The sequence below is a fragment of the Hylobates moloch genome, unplaced genomic scaffold (assembly GCF_009828535.3).
Source record: "Hylobates moloch isolate HMO894 unplaced genomic scaffold, HMol_V3 SCAFFOLD_21, whole genome shotgun sequence".
Taxonomy (NCBI): domain Eukaryota; kingdom Metazoa; phylum Chordata; class Mammalia; order Primates; family Hylobatidae; genus Hylobates; species Hylobates moloch.
The window spans coordinates 13,642,197-13,657,886 of NW_026652296.1; the positions used below are offsets into that span (position 1 = coordinate 13,642,197).

The following is a 15,690-nucleotide window of genomic DNA, read 5'->3' on the forward strand; positions in this document are numbered from 1 at the left end:
CCCATTTAACAGATGAGCAAACTGAGGCTCAGAGGGATGGAGAGACTTGCCCAGGTTAGGAGATGGTGGAGCCAGGACTCAACAGCAGATGGAACTGATTAGAAGGCTTTTGTCCTCAACTTGGGACATGCATGCAGAATATCCTAAGATACAGCTGCATGTGGCACCTTCTGTGTCCCGGACCATTATTATTATTATTATTTTTTTGAGACAGAGTCTCGCTGTCGCCCAGGCTGGAGTGCAGTGGGGGCGATTTCTGCTCACTGCAGCTTCTGCCTCCTGGGTTCCAGCGATTCTCCTGCCCTAGCCTCCTGGGTAGCTGGGATTACAGGTGCCTGCTACCACACCTGGCTAATTTTTGTATTTTTAGTAAAGATGGGGTTTCACCATGTTGGCCAGGCTGGTCTCGAACTCCTGACCTCAAGTGATCCACCTGCCTTGGCCTCCCAAAGTGTTAGGACTACAGGCGTGAGCCACTGCACCAGGCCAATCCTGGACCATTCTTTAAACCCCACGGATTCTTTCCCCTGGGAGTCTGGAAGTTGCTGATTTAATGCGGATACCTGCTTCAATCCTTGTCCTCTGAAGTCTGTTCTCCACCAGGCAGCCAGAGGCAGCTTCTGAACCAAAGTCACATCATGTTGTTCCAAACCCTCCGATGGCTTTTGTCACCCTTGGCTGTTACCCAAAGCCTTACGATGGCCCAAAGGCGTCACCCTCATTGCCCACCGCAATTCTTCCTGTTCCCTCTGCTTCTGTCTTGCTGGTTTCCTCCCAGTTTCTGGAGCCCACCAACTCTAATCGTGCCTTGGCCTTTGCACAGCGCTTCTCTCTATCTGGAACACTCTTCACCCAGTTATCGGCATGGCCTCCTCCTCCACCTCCTTCAGGTCTTTGCTCAAAAGTCAGAAGAGCCTGGGCGCAGTGGCTCACACCTGTAATCCCAGTACTTTGGTACTTTGGGAGGTTGAGGAGAGTGGATCACTTGAGGTCAGGAGTTCGAGACCACCCTGCTCAACTAGGCGAAGCCCTGTCTCTACTAAAAATACAAAAATTAGCTGGACATGGTGGCGTGTGCCTGTAATCTCAACTATTTGGGAGGCTGAGGCAGGAGAATCACTTGAACCCAGGAGGCAGAGGTTGCAGTGAGACAAGATCGTACCACGGCACCTCTAGCCTGGACAACAGAGTGAGACTGTCTCAAAAAAAAAAAAAAAAAAAAAAAAAAAGTCAGAGGAGCCTCTCCTGGATATAACAAGTAAAAACCACAAAACAAAAGCCCCGGTGACAGCCTCCTCCCTGACTCTCTTGGTCTCTCTTCAGAGCACTTTGCTCTGACATTATACTTTGCATTCCATTGTTTATGGTCAGCCTCCAGAACTGGAAGGTCAATGCCTTGTAGGCATGAGTCTTGCTGTGTTTGGTTTGCTGCTGAATCCACAGCATTCCATTAGGGCCTGGCAAATGGTAAGCTCTTCATGAAGCGCTGCTGGACGCGGGAAGGAACTCCCTTACGGGTGGTACTACAGGCTTGGAGAACAAAGGCTTCTGGCTTTGCCCGGCCATGAGCACGCCTCTTCCTGGTCCACACAGCTTCCCTGGGCAGCTACAGAAGGCTGTGCTTTAGATTTTGACAGGGACTGCCTTGCACCAACAAACAATATGCTTTCACTTGTGTGAATTTTAACCTCATCATCGTATAACATGGTTTCAATTCTGCTGAGGTGCCCTGGGGGCTTCTGGCACTGGGACACTTTCCAAATAAATTTAGAAAATAAAAACAAACTGGCTTCCCTAAGTAGCTCCAGCTGGTAATTAAGATCCTCCTTCCAGAGGTGCAACTTCGATTTCGGGGGCCAGAGAGAAACAGCAGAGTGGGGCAAGACTCTGAAGACATCATCCTGAAATACACACAAATCCCGCAGAATACCTGGCTTTGAGCCGCAGGTTCAACCAAGATCCACAAGGCGCCTATTCCATGCCTGGTGTTGTTACTGCAGTGGAGGTTCAAACTCATGTATCTGCTGGCCGATCTGGCATCTTCACCAGGGCGTCTCAGACATCTCAAACCCCATGTACCCCAGACAGGGGGATGGGATCCTCCACTGCATACCAAACACCTCCTCTGTTTTGCCTATCTCAGTGAAGGACAACACATCCTGGTCAGATCAAGCCCAGGAGTCCTTGCCACCTGTCTCTCCCCCAACCTCCACATCTAGTCTATCAGCAAGTCCTCTTGGCTTCATCTCACCCTCAAGTCTGCGTCTTCCTACCACCTGGATCCAGTCCATTTTCTTCTCTTGCTTGGACTACTGCAGTAGCCTCTTGGCTGGTCTCCCTGCCTCCACATTTCTTTCTTTACTTTTTTTTTTTTTTTTTTTTAAGATGGAGTTTCACTCTGTCGCCCAGGCTGGAGTACAATGGCTTGATCTCAGCTCACTGCAACCTCTGCCTCCTGGGTTCAAGTGATTCTCCTGCCTCAGCCTCCTGAGTAGCTGGGATTACAGGTGCCCGCCACCACACCTGGCTAATATTTTTGTATTTTTAGTAGAGACGGGGTTTCATCATGTTGGCCAGGCTGGTCTTGAACTCCTGACTTCAAGTGATCCGCCCGCCTCAGCCTCCCAAAGTGCTGGGATTACAGGTGTGAGCCACCATGCCCAGCCCACATTTCTCCTCTGACTGCACATTCTCCACACAGTAGCCAGAGAGGTCTTTTTAACACACAACCCAGACCTTGTGGCTTTTCCTGCCTAATACCAGCTTGCCCCAGGGATGTCCAAGGCACTTAGAATGAGCTTCGATTGCTGTAATATCTCCTGCCCCAGGCTCATCTACCCTGGCCGCCTCCATACTTTTACTCCTGCACTACGGCCCCCATGCCTTCTCTCTGATCCCACAGGGCTTCATGCTTGTTTTCACTCAGGACCTTTGCACTTGCTGTTCCCGCCCCACTGCCCCCGATCTCCATCTGGCTGCCTGCTTGTCATCCTTTGGTTCAAGTGTTACTGCCTTAAGAGGCCTTCCCTGGACTGGCACCCTCAAGAAGGCTACCCCCCCACCCTCCTCCATCTCCTGTCACTTGCTCTCACATCTGATTATTTTATTTTCTTCATATCCTTTTCATTATCATAAATGGTCTTGTTTATGGATTTGTTTGGTTGTGTACTGCCTGGGCCCTGGAGATTCAGGGTCAATCAGACAGAGCGTTCCCTGTTCTCACAGAAGTGGGGGCAATAAACAAGAATGAAAACAACCCTGGACTTTTCAACTACAAGGGCCAATAATTTCAACTTTTGGTTAAAGCGAGTTGGGTTTTGATCTTTGCAATTGGCTGAGTCTTTACTGCATTAGGCTCCATAAATACTCACTGAATTCAACGGCCATAGTTTTTTGTGTTTGTTTGTTTTTTCTCTCTTGTGTCCTTCGAGCCATAGATGTCATCATGAAGCGAGCCTGAACTTTGCTTTTGAATAGAGACAGTCCCAAGCCTTGAAGCCAATGGTATTTATCCTCCATTGCTCCAAAGCTCTCTTTCTTCCTCAAGTTTCTACCTAGTTGTGCTCTTTGAAACAGATGTCGGCAGAGAATACCAATTCCATTTTATAGATGTGAAGACTGAGGCCCAAGAGGCTTACAAAGATTGGATAAAACACAAGATTGATTATTTCAGCAAGGATTCCTCTCTCTGGAACTTTAGCCTGCAGACTAGAAAGAAAAATCTGTATGCTTTCCTAATGATAAATATTAGTAGTGCCTTGGGCTAGCCAGGATGGATTTGAAATCCATAACCTTTATATTTCTACTTCACAGTTTAGTCCCCAGGGATATTCTAGATTTCAGGAGAAAATATTCCTACTAAGAGAAATAGAATTGCTCTTTTGTAAACAGTTTTATTTTAGGTTGCCTTTATTTTTCTTTTCTTTTCTTTTTTGTTTTTTCACAGAGTCTTGCTCTGTTGCCCAGGCTGGAGTGCAGTGGCATGATCTCTGCTCACTGCAAGCTCCACCTCCCGGGTTCACGCCATTCTCCTGCCTCAGCCTCCCGAGTAGCTGGGACTAAAGGTGCCCGCCACCATGCCTGGCTAATTTTTGTATTTTTAGTAGAGACGGGGTTTCGCCATGTTAGCCAGGATGGTCTCGATCTCCTGATCTTGTGATCCACCCGCCTCGGCCTCCCAAAGTGCTGGGATTACAGGCGTGAGCCACCGCGCCCAGCTGGTTGCCTTTATTTTTCAATCTGTTGAACCAATAAGGTGAACATAATTTACAAAGCCAGAAGATTTCCATACTGATCCTTTTATCAGCCAAAACCCCTTCTTCACGTTGGAGAAAGTTGCTTGCTCTTTCATTAGAGGGAAGTAACTCATTGTATTTCCCTCTTTACTTTGGCTACCAGGAAGTGATACACTCTGAACTTGATTGCAATAGTTAGCCTGAGCCTGGATATTTTTTGTACAATGTCTTACCCTTATTCATGACATAGCTTTGCTTCCCTTTGCCTTTGTGTTACTAGTTCTAGTTTAAATATGTTTCCCATTCGAAATAGGCTTTCTGACGTAGGCTGGGTATAAACAAATGAATTCAATTTATTTTTGAAGCTGCTCTTCTGCTTTTTTCCCTACCTCCCTTGGATCTTGCTTATGGGCTCAGGAGCAGATACTGTAAGTAAGTATATTCCCACTGCTCACTCTCACTCTTTATCCTTATAAAACATGCTTTTAGGGGAATGTAAATTGTTTTTAAAAGCTTCCATCCTGGGCCACTGCTAATTATTACTGACCCAGGAGGATCTGTACTAATTTGCCTTAATAAACTTATTAAATAGCAAATTTCAGGAGGAAGAAACGACATAGCCATTATTGGATTAGTAAAACTGCCAGTGGACGCTACCACTGGAACAGAGAAGAGCCCGTTAACTGCACAGGAAAGCTAGGGAGATAATTGAGCTAAGTGTGTTTCCAATAAACCATCACCGGCCACAGTTTTGGGCCTTTTGGGGGGTTGTTAGCAAAAGTTTCAAGCTTCTAAAAGAAAAAGGAAAAAAAAAAAAAAAGAAAGGAAAGGCAGCATCCTTCTTCCCATAAACTAGATGCAGGTGATTAAACATGGCAAATATTAAATGAAATCAGCAACCACAAACCTCCAGGTCATTGAAGAACAGATGTGTATCTGCAAGGTTGAAGATCATTTCTTCCATCATAAGGCCGATGCGCACGGACGTCGTGGTGTCCTGTGAGGCAGAGAAGGGGAAAATCACATGTGAGCGGAGCCTGAGGAATCTTAGCTACCCTTTTGGTCCCATCCCACTGCTGAAAAGCAGTTTTGGTTTTTCCTCATCTGCTCAGCTCATGCGTGGCCTAAAATGTGTCTCTGTGTGAGGCTGGTGTGATGATCATGTTGTACAGCTTCCGGGATCTCACTTCTAGTTTTCACCATTTCTTTTTACCCTCTCCAGTATTTAAATCTCCTGGAAAATGACCGTGGGATTGCACTGAACAGTGTTCAGTGTTGCAAGGACATTTATCACAGATATGATATGGCTGTAATAAAAAAGGGCCTCCTGGCAAATGCATGTTTTCAGGGGTTCCCTCCAACATATTTTTGTTTTCAGGGAGGTCTGGAAGATTTCAGTATAAACTACTGGGAGAGTTGGGATGTTGAGTCTCTCTTTCCAACAATCCCTCTATGCACACTGCCTTACTCCCTCCTCTTGATATTTAAAAAAATCCCCGTTATCCAACAATAGAAGGTTAATGATAGAAACACACAAACACAAAGGCACTATGGTACATTCATAGGAGGGAAAACTAGGCAGCCATTATACAAATGAAGTCATTCTGGAGTTACTGATATGAAACTGTCATCAAGAGATACAGTACTAAGTAACAAAAGCAAGCTGCAACACAGTATAACGTACGCATTTGCACACTTGTGCAATGAAAGTGCCTCTTTTCTGTATACATAGTGTGGTAGACTGTATCGCTGTTCACCCATATTTGGGGTCCCTCCCTGAGGTGCTTCTTCCCGCAAAAGGATGACATGTAGCAGGGGTTGACAAACTGCAGCCCCCACGCCAAACCTGGTCTGCTGCTTGTTTTTGTATGACTAATGAGTTAAGAATGGTTTTTACATTTTTAAAAAAATCACTGTATTGTCTACACTGTACTACAAAGTCAGAGGTGAGTAGACTGTGTGTCCCACAAAGCCTAAAACACTTACCATCTAGCTGCTGACACATACCCTCCCTGTTCAATTCAGGTTATGATTGATTAATATTGGGAGGACATGAAGAGAACTTTTGCATATGTGTGATGGGGTCAAGGGTGAGAAAAGAGAGCTCAATTCTTATATTTTGGGAAGCAAGAGATCATACGTACACCTGAAAAAACATACTTCTTGTATGTGCTACAAGAAGGAGCACATACGCATGTTACTTAGAAATTGGACCATGCAACTTGCTTTGGCCAGTGATATGTGGGCAAAAGTTATGTTTCACTTTTGATCAGAAGTTTTTAGGAGCCAGTGCACACTTCTCCATGCACTCTCTTTTCTCACTTCACAGGGCTGTAAATATTCTGGATATTTATTCTCTTAGCCTGGAAGGCAGCTATGTTCACCAATGCCCACACATATTCTGTTGACCTGGGTTCCAGAATAAAGATGATGTGGATCAGAGATACAGCTGACCACAATGGATATGTATCATAAATGAGAAGTAGATGAGATTTTGGGGATGTTTGTTACTGCAGCAATACCCTCACCTATCCTAACTGATACACATGGAAAATATGCAGCACAATGGTTTCCACCCCTGGATGCATATTGTAATGCTCTGAGAAGCCTTTAAAAATCCTGATGCCTAGGCCAGGCATGGTGGCTCACGCTTGTAATCCCAGCACTTTGGGAGGCCGAGGCTTGTGGATCACGAGGTCAGGAGATCGAGACCATGGTGAAATCCTGTCGCTACTAAAAATACAAAAAAAATTAGCCGGGCGTGGTGGTGGGCGCCTGTAGTCTCAGCTACTCGGAGAGGCTGAGGCAGGAGAATGGCGTGAACCTGGGAGGCAGAGCTTGCAGTGAGCCGAGATTGCACCACTGCACTCCAGCCTGGGCGACACAGCGAGACCCCGTCTCAAAAAAAAAAAAAAAAAAAAAAAAAATCCTGATGCCCAGGCTGCTCTCCAGACCAATAAAATCAGAATTGCTGAGAGCAGGGTCCAGGCACCAAGAAGTTTAAAGCTCCCCAGGTGATTTCAATATGCAGTCAAGGTTAAGAACCACTAGTTTAGATTTCAATATGCAGTCAAGGTTAAGAACCACTAGTCTAGAAGGATATAATACACACTGTTAATAATATTCCTGGCTAATATCTATGAAGTGCTTTCTCTGTGCCACTTTATAAGTATTAACTCATTTAATCCCCACAAAACTCTGTAAGGTGAACACTATTATTTTTCCATTGCTATGGTTTGGATGTGGTTTGTCCCTGCCACAACTTGTGTTGACATTTGATCTCCAATGTGGCAGTGCTGGGAGGTAAGGCCTAGTAGGAGGTGTTTGGGTCATGAATAGATTAATGCCTTCCCAAGAGAGTCAGTGGATTCTCACTCTCTCAGGAATGGATTAGTTTCCAAGAGTGTGAGTTGTTAAAAGAGTTGACTTCCTCTCTCCCCATGTGATCTCTGCACACGTTGACTCCCCTTCCACTTTCCACCATGAGTGGAAGCAGCTTGAGGCCCTCACCAGGTACAGCTGCCCAATCTTGAACTTGCCGACCCCCAGAATCATAAGTCAAATAAACTCCTTTTCTTTATAAATTATCCAGCCTCAGGTATTCTATTATAGCAACACTAAATGGACTAAAACACCCATTTTATAGATGAGAAAATGCAGGCACACAAAGGTTGGGCAACTTGTTCAAGGCCATACAAGCTAACAAATGCTGAGATTGGAACGTAGGTAATCTGGTGCTGGAACAACAGTGCTTCTGAGGACTCAAAGGCGCTGAGTTGGGAGAGGAGAGACGGGGCCTTGTCCCCTTGCTCCATACAGTCCTTTTCCTGTTTAAATTTTTCACTAGAGGCTGTATTATTTCTATTATAAAAATAAATAATTAAGGACATAAACCCTTCTTGACCCTTAAAAAAAAAAAGAAAGAAAAAAATGCAGCTGGTGATCTCAGCTTCACATACACAACTGTGAAGAATCAGGCCCAGGAACACAGCCATTAGGCAAAACACTTCATCAAGGCCCTGAGAGCCAAAGCTTAGCACTCTTGGTCCTGGCTGGAAGTCGACGGGGCAGGGTACTCAGTGAAAAATGAAGAGCAAATGAGGAAAACAAACTTCCCAGGGCCTAGGAGGGAATCAGTGTGTGACCTGGGAAAAGGTTTTGCATTACTCATATCCAAAGCATTTCACCTCTGCACAATCACACACTCCTCTTTGACAGAGCAATTCATGCACCTAATCACGGATCACCAACCCTCCATGTACTGGACAAGAAGCAAGAAGGAGCTGCCACCCAGACTGGTTTGCTGAAAGGATTTATTCTGAAAGATGCCACCTCCCAGGCCAGCACACAGAGAAGGAAAAGTAATTATTGTATACCAAATGACTTCTCTGTGAAAAGTATTTATATAGTTGTAAGAAGGCAAATACCGCATATTGATAAAGCTCAAGTTATGATTGATTGATACTGGGAAGACATGAAGAGAAAGTTTGCATGTGTGTGATGGGGTCAAGGGTGAGAAAAGAGAGCTCAATTAGTATATTTTGGGAAGCCAGAGATCATGCCTACAATGGGGGAAAAATAGAGAATCAAGAAGTAGCACCTGAGGATGTTACTTAGAAATTTGGGGGTGAGGCTGGGTGCAGTGGCTCACACCTGTAATCCAGTGCTTTGGGAGGCCGAGGCGGGTAGATCATTTGAGGTCAGGAGTTTGAGACCAGCCTGACCAACATGGAGAAACCCTGTCTCCACTAAAAGTACAAAAATTAGCCAGGTGTGGTGGTGCATGCCTGTAATCCCAGCTATTCGGGAGGCTGAGGCAGGAGAATCACTTGAACCCAGGAGGCGGAGGTTGCGGTGAGCCGAGATTGCGCCACTGTACTCCAGCCTGGGCAACAAGAGTGAAACTCCGTACCAAAAAATAAAATAAAAATAATTTGGAGGTTACATTTTTAAAAGCAGCAGCAAGAGTCGAAAGTTGTTGCCCCTGGGCAGGAAAAAAGGGTGGTGGGCAGTCACTGAGGACTGCTGTTTTCATATATATTCCTTTGTAGAACTATGAATATTAAACTACAGGCATATATTTCTTGGATTAAAAATTTAAAAATAACAGGCAACATACTCAGTAATTCCACTTTTCATTATCTATCCTACAGAAAATCTCATACACATGAGCAAGGGGACATATCAAAGATGTTCATTACAGAATTGTTAGTAAATAGCAAAAGATTGGGAATAATTGAGCTATCACTTCAAAGGAGACTTGAAAAATGAAATGTGATCTATTCATACAATGGGAAATGAAATTTCAATGGAAGGAAATGTACCAGATCTCCATGAATTAACAGGGACACATCAAAAAATACATTGGAGTGAAAAAAGTTTTCTGATTGCAGTATGTACTATGTACTGTATGTTATTACCATTTATTAGAGACACATAAAATGTTACTATATTTTCCATGTGAACTTATATATTTATACACATCTGAAAGACTATACACAAAAAGAAAGGCAGTTACTTCTAGAAGGCAGAGAGGAGGGAACAGGAATTAAAAGTGACGGTCAAAGTGAACTTTAGCATTATTTAGAATATTCTAGATTTGTTTTTTTGAGACAGGGTCTCACTTTGTCATCCAGGGTAGAGTGGCACAATCTTGGCTCACTGCAGCCTTGACCTCCCAGGTTCAAGTGATCCTCCTGCCTCAGCCCCCAAGTAATTGGGACTACAGGTGTGCACCACCACGCCTGGCTAATTTTTTTGTATTTTTTTTTTTGTAGAGACAGGGGTTTCACCATGTTGACCAGGCTGGTCTCAAACTCCTGAGCTCAAGCGATCCACCCACCTTGGCCTCCCAAAGTGTTAGGATTACAGGCGTGAGCCACCACGCCCAGCCTTCTAGAATTTTTTAAAGGAGAAAGGAGAAGGGATTCAAATACTTAAACATTTTTCTAAAAACTGAAGACACCCAAATTTTTATATGATGAGCCTTTAGAATACCCACCTACTCGTGGAGCATTCTTATTATTTCAGATTTTCCTAAGATTGTTTTAAGCTATGTAGGTGGTACCTCTTTTCAAAAAACACGATAAAAACTAGTTGCACAGAGGCAGAAAAGTCTGGAATAGCCTCAGAAAAGTATGGCTAACTCAGGAGTTAAGTAACACTGTGTTTGCCTGGGTCAGAACACTTTATCCAAGTAGAAAATGTTTTTCCAGGGTTGCAGAGAGCAAGAAACTAAAAGAAAAAATAATTTGGTGGGGACTCAGTATTAATTTATGTGAAATACATCTGGAGTGAAGACAAGACAAAAGCCATCAGTTTCATCCTGGGCTGCCTGCTGAATGCAGCCCTACTATACACCATAAATATTCCATCCTGGTGTCTTGACTTTAGTCATAGAGGACAGCTTGGAGGGAACCCTCTGTCTGACCCAGAAGTTCTCCCAGTCAAATAAAGCCTAAAATATGACAGCTTTCACACCATGCTCTTTCAGGCCACTGACCCCTTCAAGTCCAGCCTGATCCCTCTATCACCTAACATTGCAGTGAGGATTAAATCAGATAGCATGTGTGGAAGCGCCTAGCCCAGGGCCTGGGCTGCAGCAGGCACTCCACAAACATTGGTTATTGTCAAAATCCCCCAGTCCCCTTCCTTGAGCCTTTAAGCAAAGAATCGGTTTCTGCAAACCCAGCAGGAAGACCCCAAATCAACTGGTACAAAAGCTCTTAACATGCCACTTACATGAAACCCATTTTCTGAAGCATTACATATTCTTTGGATTAAAAACAACAACAACAACAGTGGTTAATTTCCTAAACAAGCAACACCATAAGTGGATTACTTAAAAAAAAAATCAATTTAAACCAGAATGAACTGAGAGGAGGCAGTTTTTCCAAAACAGGCTTCAGTGTGTAACTCATCCCGGGAAGGACCATGCTGGGGGCTAAGGGGTGGGGGTGGATGGAATGTCATCTTTGTTTGACTAGAGAACTTGTGGGTGGTTCTCTTGCAGCGAACATACGGATCAGACAAAGATGCTGTAGATTTTCTTAGCGTGCCCTAATGTTCTACAGATTTCTCTGGGTTCAGTTTTTATGATGGTGTGGTAGGCTCTGCATACTTGTGTGGGAGGCTGGTGAAGAGGTTCTGAGTTGGAACTGCCCTTCAGGAGAGAGGCTATGGATCTGGATGGCAGCTCAGTAACTAATTATTATGCATTCTTGATGAAGTTCTTTTTTTTTTTTTCGAGACAGGGTCTCCCCTGTCACCCAGGCTGGAGTGCAGTGGTGTGATCATAGCTCACTGCAGCCTTGAACTCCCGGACTCAAACAGTCCTCCTGCCTCAGCCTCCCAAGTAGCTAGGACTAGAGATGTGTGCTAGCACACCTGGCTTATATTTTATTTTGTGTAGAGACAGGGTCTTGCTATGTGGCCCAGGGTAATCTCAAACTCCTTGGTTCAAGTGATCCTCTTGCCTCAGCCTCCCAAAGTGCTGGAATTACAGGCAAAGTTCTCTTAATTAGAGGAGGACGGTGGGGCCTTTTACCATGTAGGCGGCCCAAAGATCTGCCTTATGGATCACTATCTTGGGATGTATGGTTGTATTTCTTGGATGAAAGGGAGAGGATAAGAGTATAAAGAAAAATATTTCTTAAAATAAAATTAATCTGATGTAAAGCAAACATGAATGAGGAAAATGGCATGTTGGTTCTCGGAAGTTTCAAAATGTGAATGCCAAAGTTATTCATAGTTAATTAAGACTAAACAGTTGTTTTCTATCAAGTGTCTCCACCATCCTCAAATTTATCAGCTCTCCAATTTATGCCATATTGGAAGTCTACTTCCCAGTCCACATAGATTAGGAGGCAACTGTTCTCATTTCAAAATAACACATACAGATTTTTACCAAAAAATCGTTTTGATGAATCAGAACTCTATCCATTAAAGACTTTTTTCCTGGATTTTCCAAGTTTTCTGTTTATTTTCTTTCTTTCTTTCTTTCTTTTTTTTTTTTTTTTTTTGAGACAGGGTCTACCTATGTCACCCAGGCTGGAGTGCAGTGGCATGACCATAGCTCACTGCAGCCTTGACCTTCTTGACCCTCACACCTCAGCCTCCTGAGTAGCTAGGATTATAGGCTTGCACGGCCACACCTAGATAATTAATTTTTTTTTTCGTAGAGACAGGGTCTTCTTATGTTTCCCAGGCTGGTATTGAACTCTTGGCCTCAAGCGATCCTCCTGCCTCAGCTCCCCAAAGTGCTGAGATTACAGATTTTGCAAGCTTTCTGTTTTAAGCATGCAGCACTTTTGTAATAGATGACTCTAAAATGTGTTCAATTCAAAGAAGTGAGATTTATACACTAATTAGCTGCACAACCCTTTGAACGAAAGGAAGGCATGCTGATTTCATCCTGAAACTGGTTTATGTGACTGTGGGATTTTGAGTTCCTTCATAATTCAAATATGAGTTCCTTCATAACTGAACTCCTGGCTGAATAATAATATTAATGTTGATAATGATAATGGCCAATCTCTAGTCAGTGCTTTGTTGTACAGGTGAAGAAGGTGGGCTCTAAGCCAGATTGCCTGTGATCAAGGCCAGTTCCACTTCTTACAAGTTACTTAACTTCAGTGTGTCTCCCTTTCTCATCTGTAAAATGGGCTTATGTACCTGATAGGATTGTTGTAAAGATTAAATACGTTTTTTGTAAAAGTGCAGGTTATAATCCCTTTAGTGAAAGTTTAATGACCAGCATTAAAAAAAAAGACAGGAAGAAATATAATAGAATCCAGGAGTCAGCAAACTATGGCCTGTTGTCTATTTTTGTAAATACAGTTTTGTTGGAACCCAGCAGTGCCCATTTGTTCAGTTAATGTTTCTTTATGGCTGTTTTCATGGTACAATGGCATAGTTGAGTAGTCACCACAGAACCTAGCTGAAACCCTAAAATATTTATTATCCCTTTATAAGAAAAGTTTGTTAATCCCTAGAATAGACAACAAAATATCAGAATCTATCATACATACCAATGGTGAACACCTACTTCAGTTGGAGTGTGTGTGTGTGTGTGTGTGTGTGTGTTTGTGGTGTGTGTGTGTGTATATATGATGGGTCATAGTGTAAAATGTATTTCTTACTGTGACCATGCAAAAAAAAAATTAAAAACAGTAAGTTAACGACTGTTTAAGAGCTTAGAACCACGCCTGGAACATAGCAAGGTCTGAATAAATGTTAGCTTAATAATAGCTACCGTTTATATTGCTATTACTGTTACTATTATTACTGTGTAGCCTGTCCAATGTCACTCAGCTTGTAAGAGGCAGTGTTGGCACCAAACTCAGGTCTAATCTGACTTCAGACTCCATGATCCTCTGGTTAGGCCACCATGCCTGTCATGGCTCTTTTGCTCTGAGGGAGCCTTCCATGGCTTCCATGGCTCAGCTGCATGACTGGGCAGAAGGGATGTGCTGTCCCGTCTGTGGAATCTCCAAGTGCACCAGACATCTACGTTATCTGGTGGTCTTTACTTGGGAAGAGCCATTTAGTTGATTTCATTTGGGGTCTGCTATAAAGATTTAGAGGCTGGCTGTGCAGGAAAGGGTTAAATCAGCAGGCCTGGGTTGCTCAAACCCTGCACATTCCTTAAGAAATGTCTGGGTCAAATGGTATTTCTAGTTCTAGATCCCTGAGGAATCGCCACACTGACCTCCACAATGGTTGAACTAGTTTACAGTCCCACCAACAGTGTAAAAGTGTTCCTATTTCTCCACATCCTCTCCAGCACCTGTTGTTTCCTGCTTTTTTAATGATCGCCATTCTAACTGGTGTGAGATGGTATCTCACTGTGGTTTTGATTTGCATTTCTCTGATGGCCAGTGATGACGAGCATTTCTTTTCATAGGTGGGAATTGAACAGTGAGAACTCATGGACACAGGAAGGGGAACATCACACTCCGGGGACTGTTGTGGGGTGGGGGGAGGGGGGAGGGACAGCATTAGGAGATATACCTAATGCTAAATGACGAGTTAATGGGTGCAGGAAATCAACATGGCACATGGATACATATGTAACAAACCTGCACATTGTGCACATGTACCCTAAAACCTAAAGTATAATAAAAAATAAATAAATAAATAAATAAATAAATTAAAAAAAAAAAAAAAAAAAAAAGAAATGTCTGTCTTCAGGGCTGGCCCTTGGCCAGTGCCTGGTGCATGAGCTCCAAGCCCTTGGGCCACGCCACACACTTCCAGTTGATCAGACAGTTTAGGCTAAGAATGTAGTTTATGGTGAATGCCTATTTTTGCTCTGGGGGGCTGGTGTCTGAGTGGCTGACGTCAGTTACTCAGGTGCCACATGCCTACGTCACTGATCCCCAATAAGACCCTGGACATCAAGGATCAAGTGGGCTTCCCCGGTTGGCAACGCTTGGCATGTGTTGGCACACACTGTTGCTGGGAGAATTAGGGGGAGTGTCCGTGCTCCCCTAGGATAGGACTCCTGGAAGATGGTGCCTGGTCTTTCCTGGATTTCACCCCATGTGCCTTTTCCCTTTGCTGATTTTAATCTGTGTCCTTTTACTGTAATAAACTGTAACTGTGAGTCTAACAGCTTCCCTGAGCCTTGAGAGTTCTAGTCAGTCACTGAGGCCGAAGGTGGTCTTGGGGATTTCCAACACAGTGTCTTTATTAGACACCTTTAAAAAACAACTGGTTTAGCAAAGGAGGCAGCATGCTATTGTGGAGATACCCAATCTCTCTGAGAATGAGCATTCATATCTGTAAATTAGCAGTTAATAACTTTTAGTAAAATTAACACCCATTATGGGTCTTTCAGGGCGACCTCATAACCCATCCCTGGCCAGAATCATAGTGATTGATTCAAGGATGATTATGAGCCAATGGGCATTGCCCTGAGGACTTTAGCTATGACTCCTGGGAGAGGCACCTTTTTTCTCCTGGGGTGGCTGAGCTGGTAGAACTAGGCTCAAGGATGCTGGCAGCCATCTCTGTCACCCTATAGGCAGGGCCTTCCTGACAATGCACAGATTCATATGAAAATATTTAGGGACCTGGATCCCACCTTGCCTTAGGTCTACGTTTGGTCATCTTGGTGACATGAACAAAGACATTTTCCTTTTCGGCCTAAGCTGATGTGCATTGAATTTCTGTCGCTTATAATCAAAAGATTCTTAACTCAGCATGCAACCTGCCAATTCCAAGCAAAAATGGGTGTTTGTAGCATAAAAAAGGCCTGCTGAGCAAGCCCAAGTGTTTCTTTACATCTTAGCAATGGTCGAGCTTTGCCAGGAAGCACTTTGGAAAGACTGTCTTCTCTTCTGATGGCACCTCCTGCTACCCCCACCCCAAGGCGATTTAAGCCAAGTCCATGCAAGGGTCTGGGTTATTACCTAGTCTGAAAAGAGTAACCTCTCCCTTATACATGCATTGC

At 43.9% G+C, this 15,690-nt stretch overlaps 1 protein-coding gene across 1 annotated transcript in view; it reads right to left on the reverse strand.

Annotated features, from left to right (window-relative positions):
- Positions 1–15,690, reverse strand: part of EYA2 (EYA transcriptional coactivator and phosphatase 2) — a 293,839-nt gene that overhangs the window by 39,495 nt on the left and 238,654 nt on the right. The window contains exon 10 of the mRNA XM_032142563.2: positions 5,143–5,232. Within this exon, the coding sequence (XP_031998454.1) occupies positions 5,143–5,232 (90 nt within the window). The remainder of the gene's footprint in view (positions 1–5,142; positions 5,233–15,690) is intronic.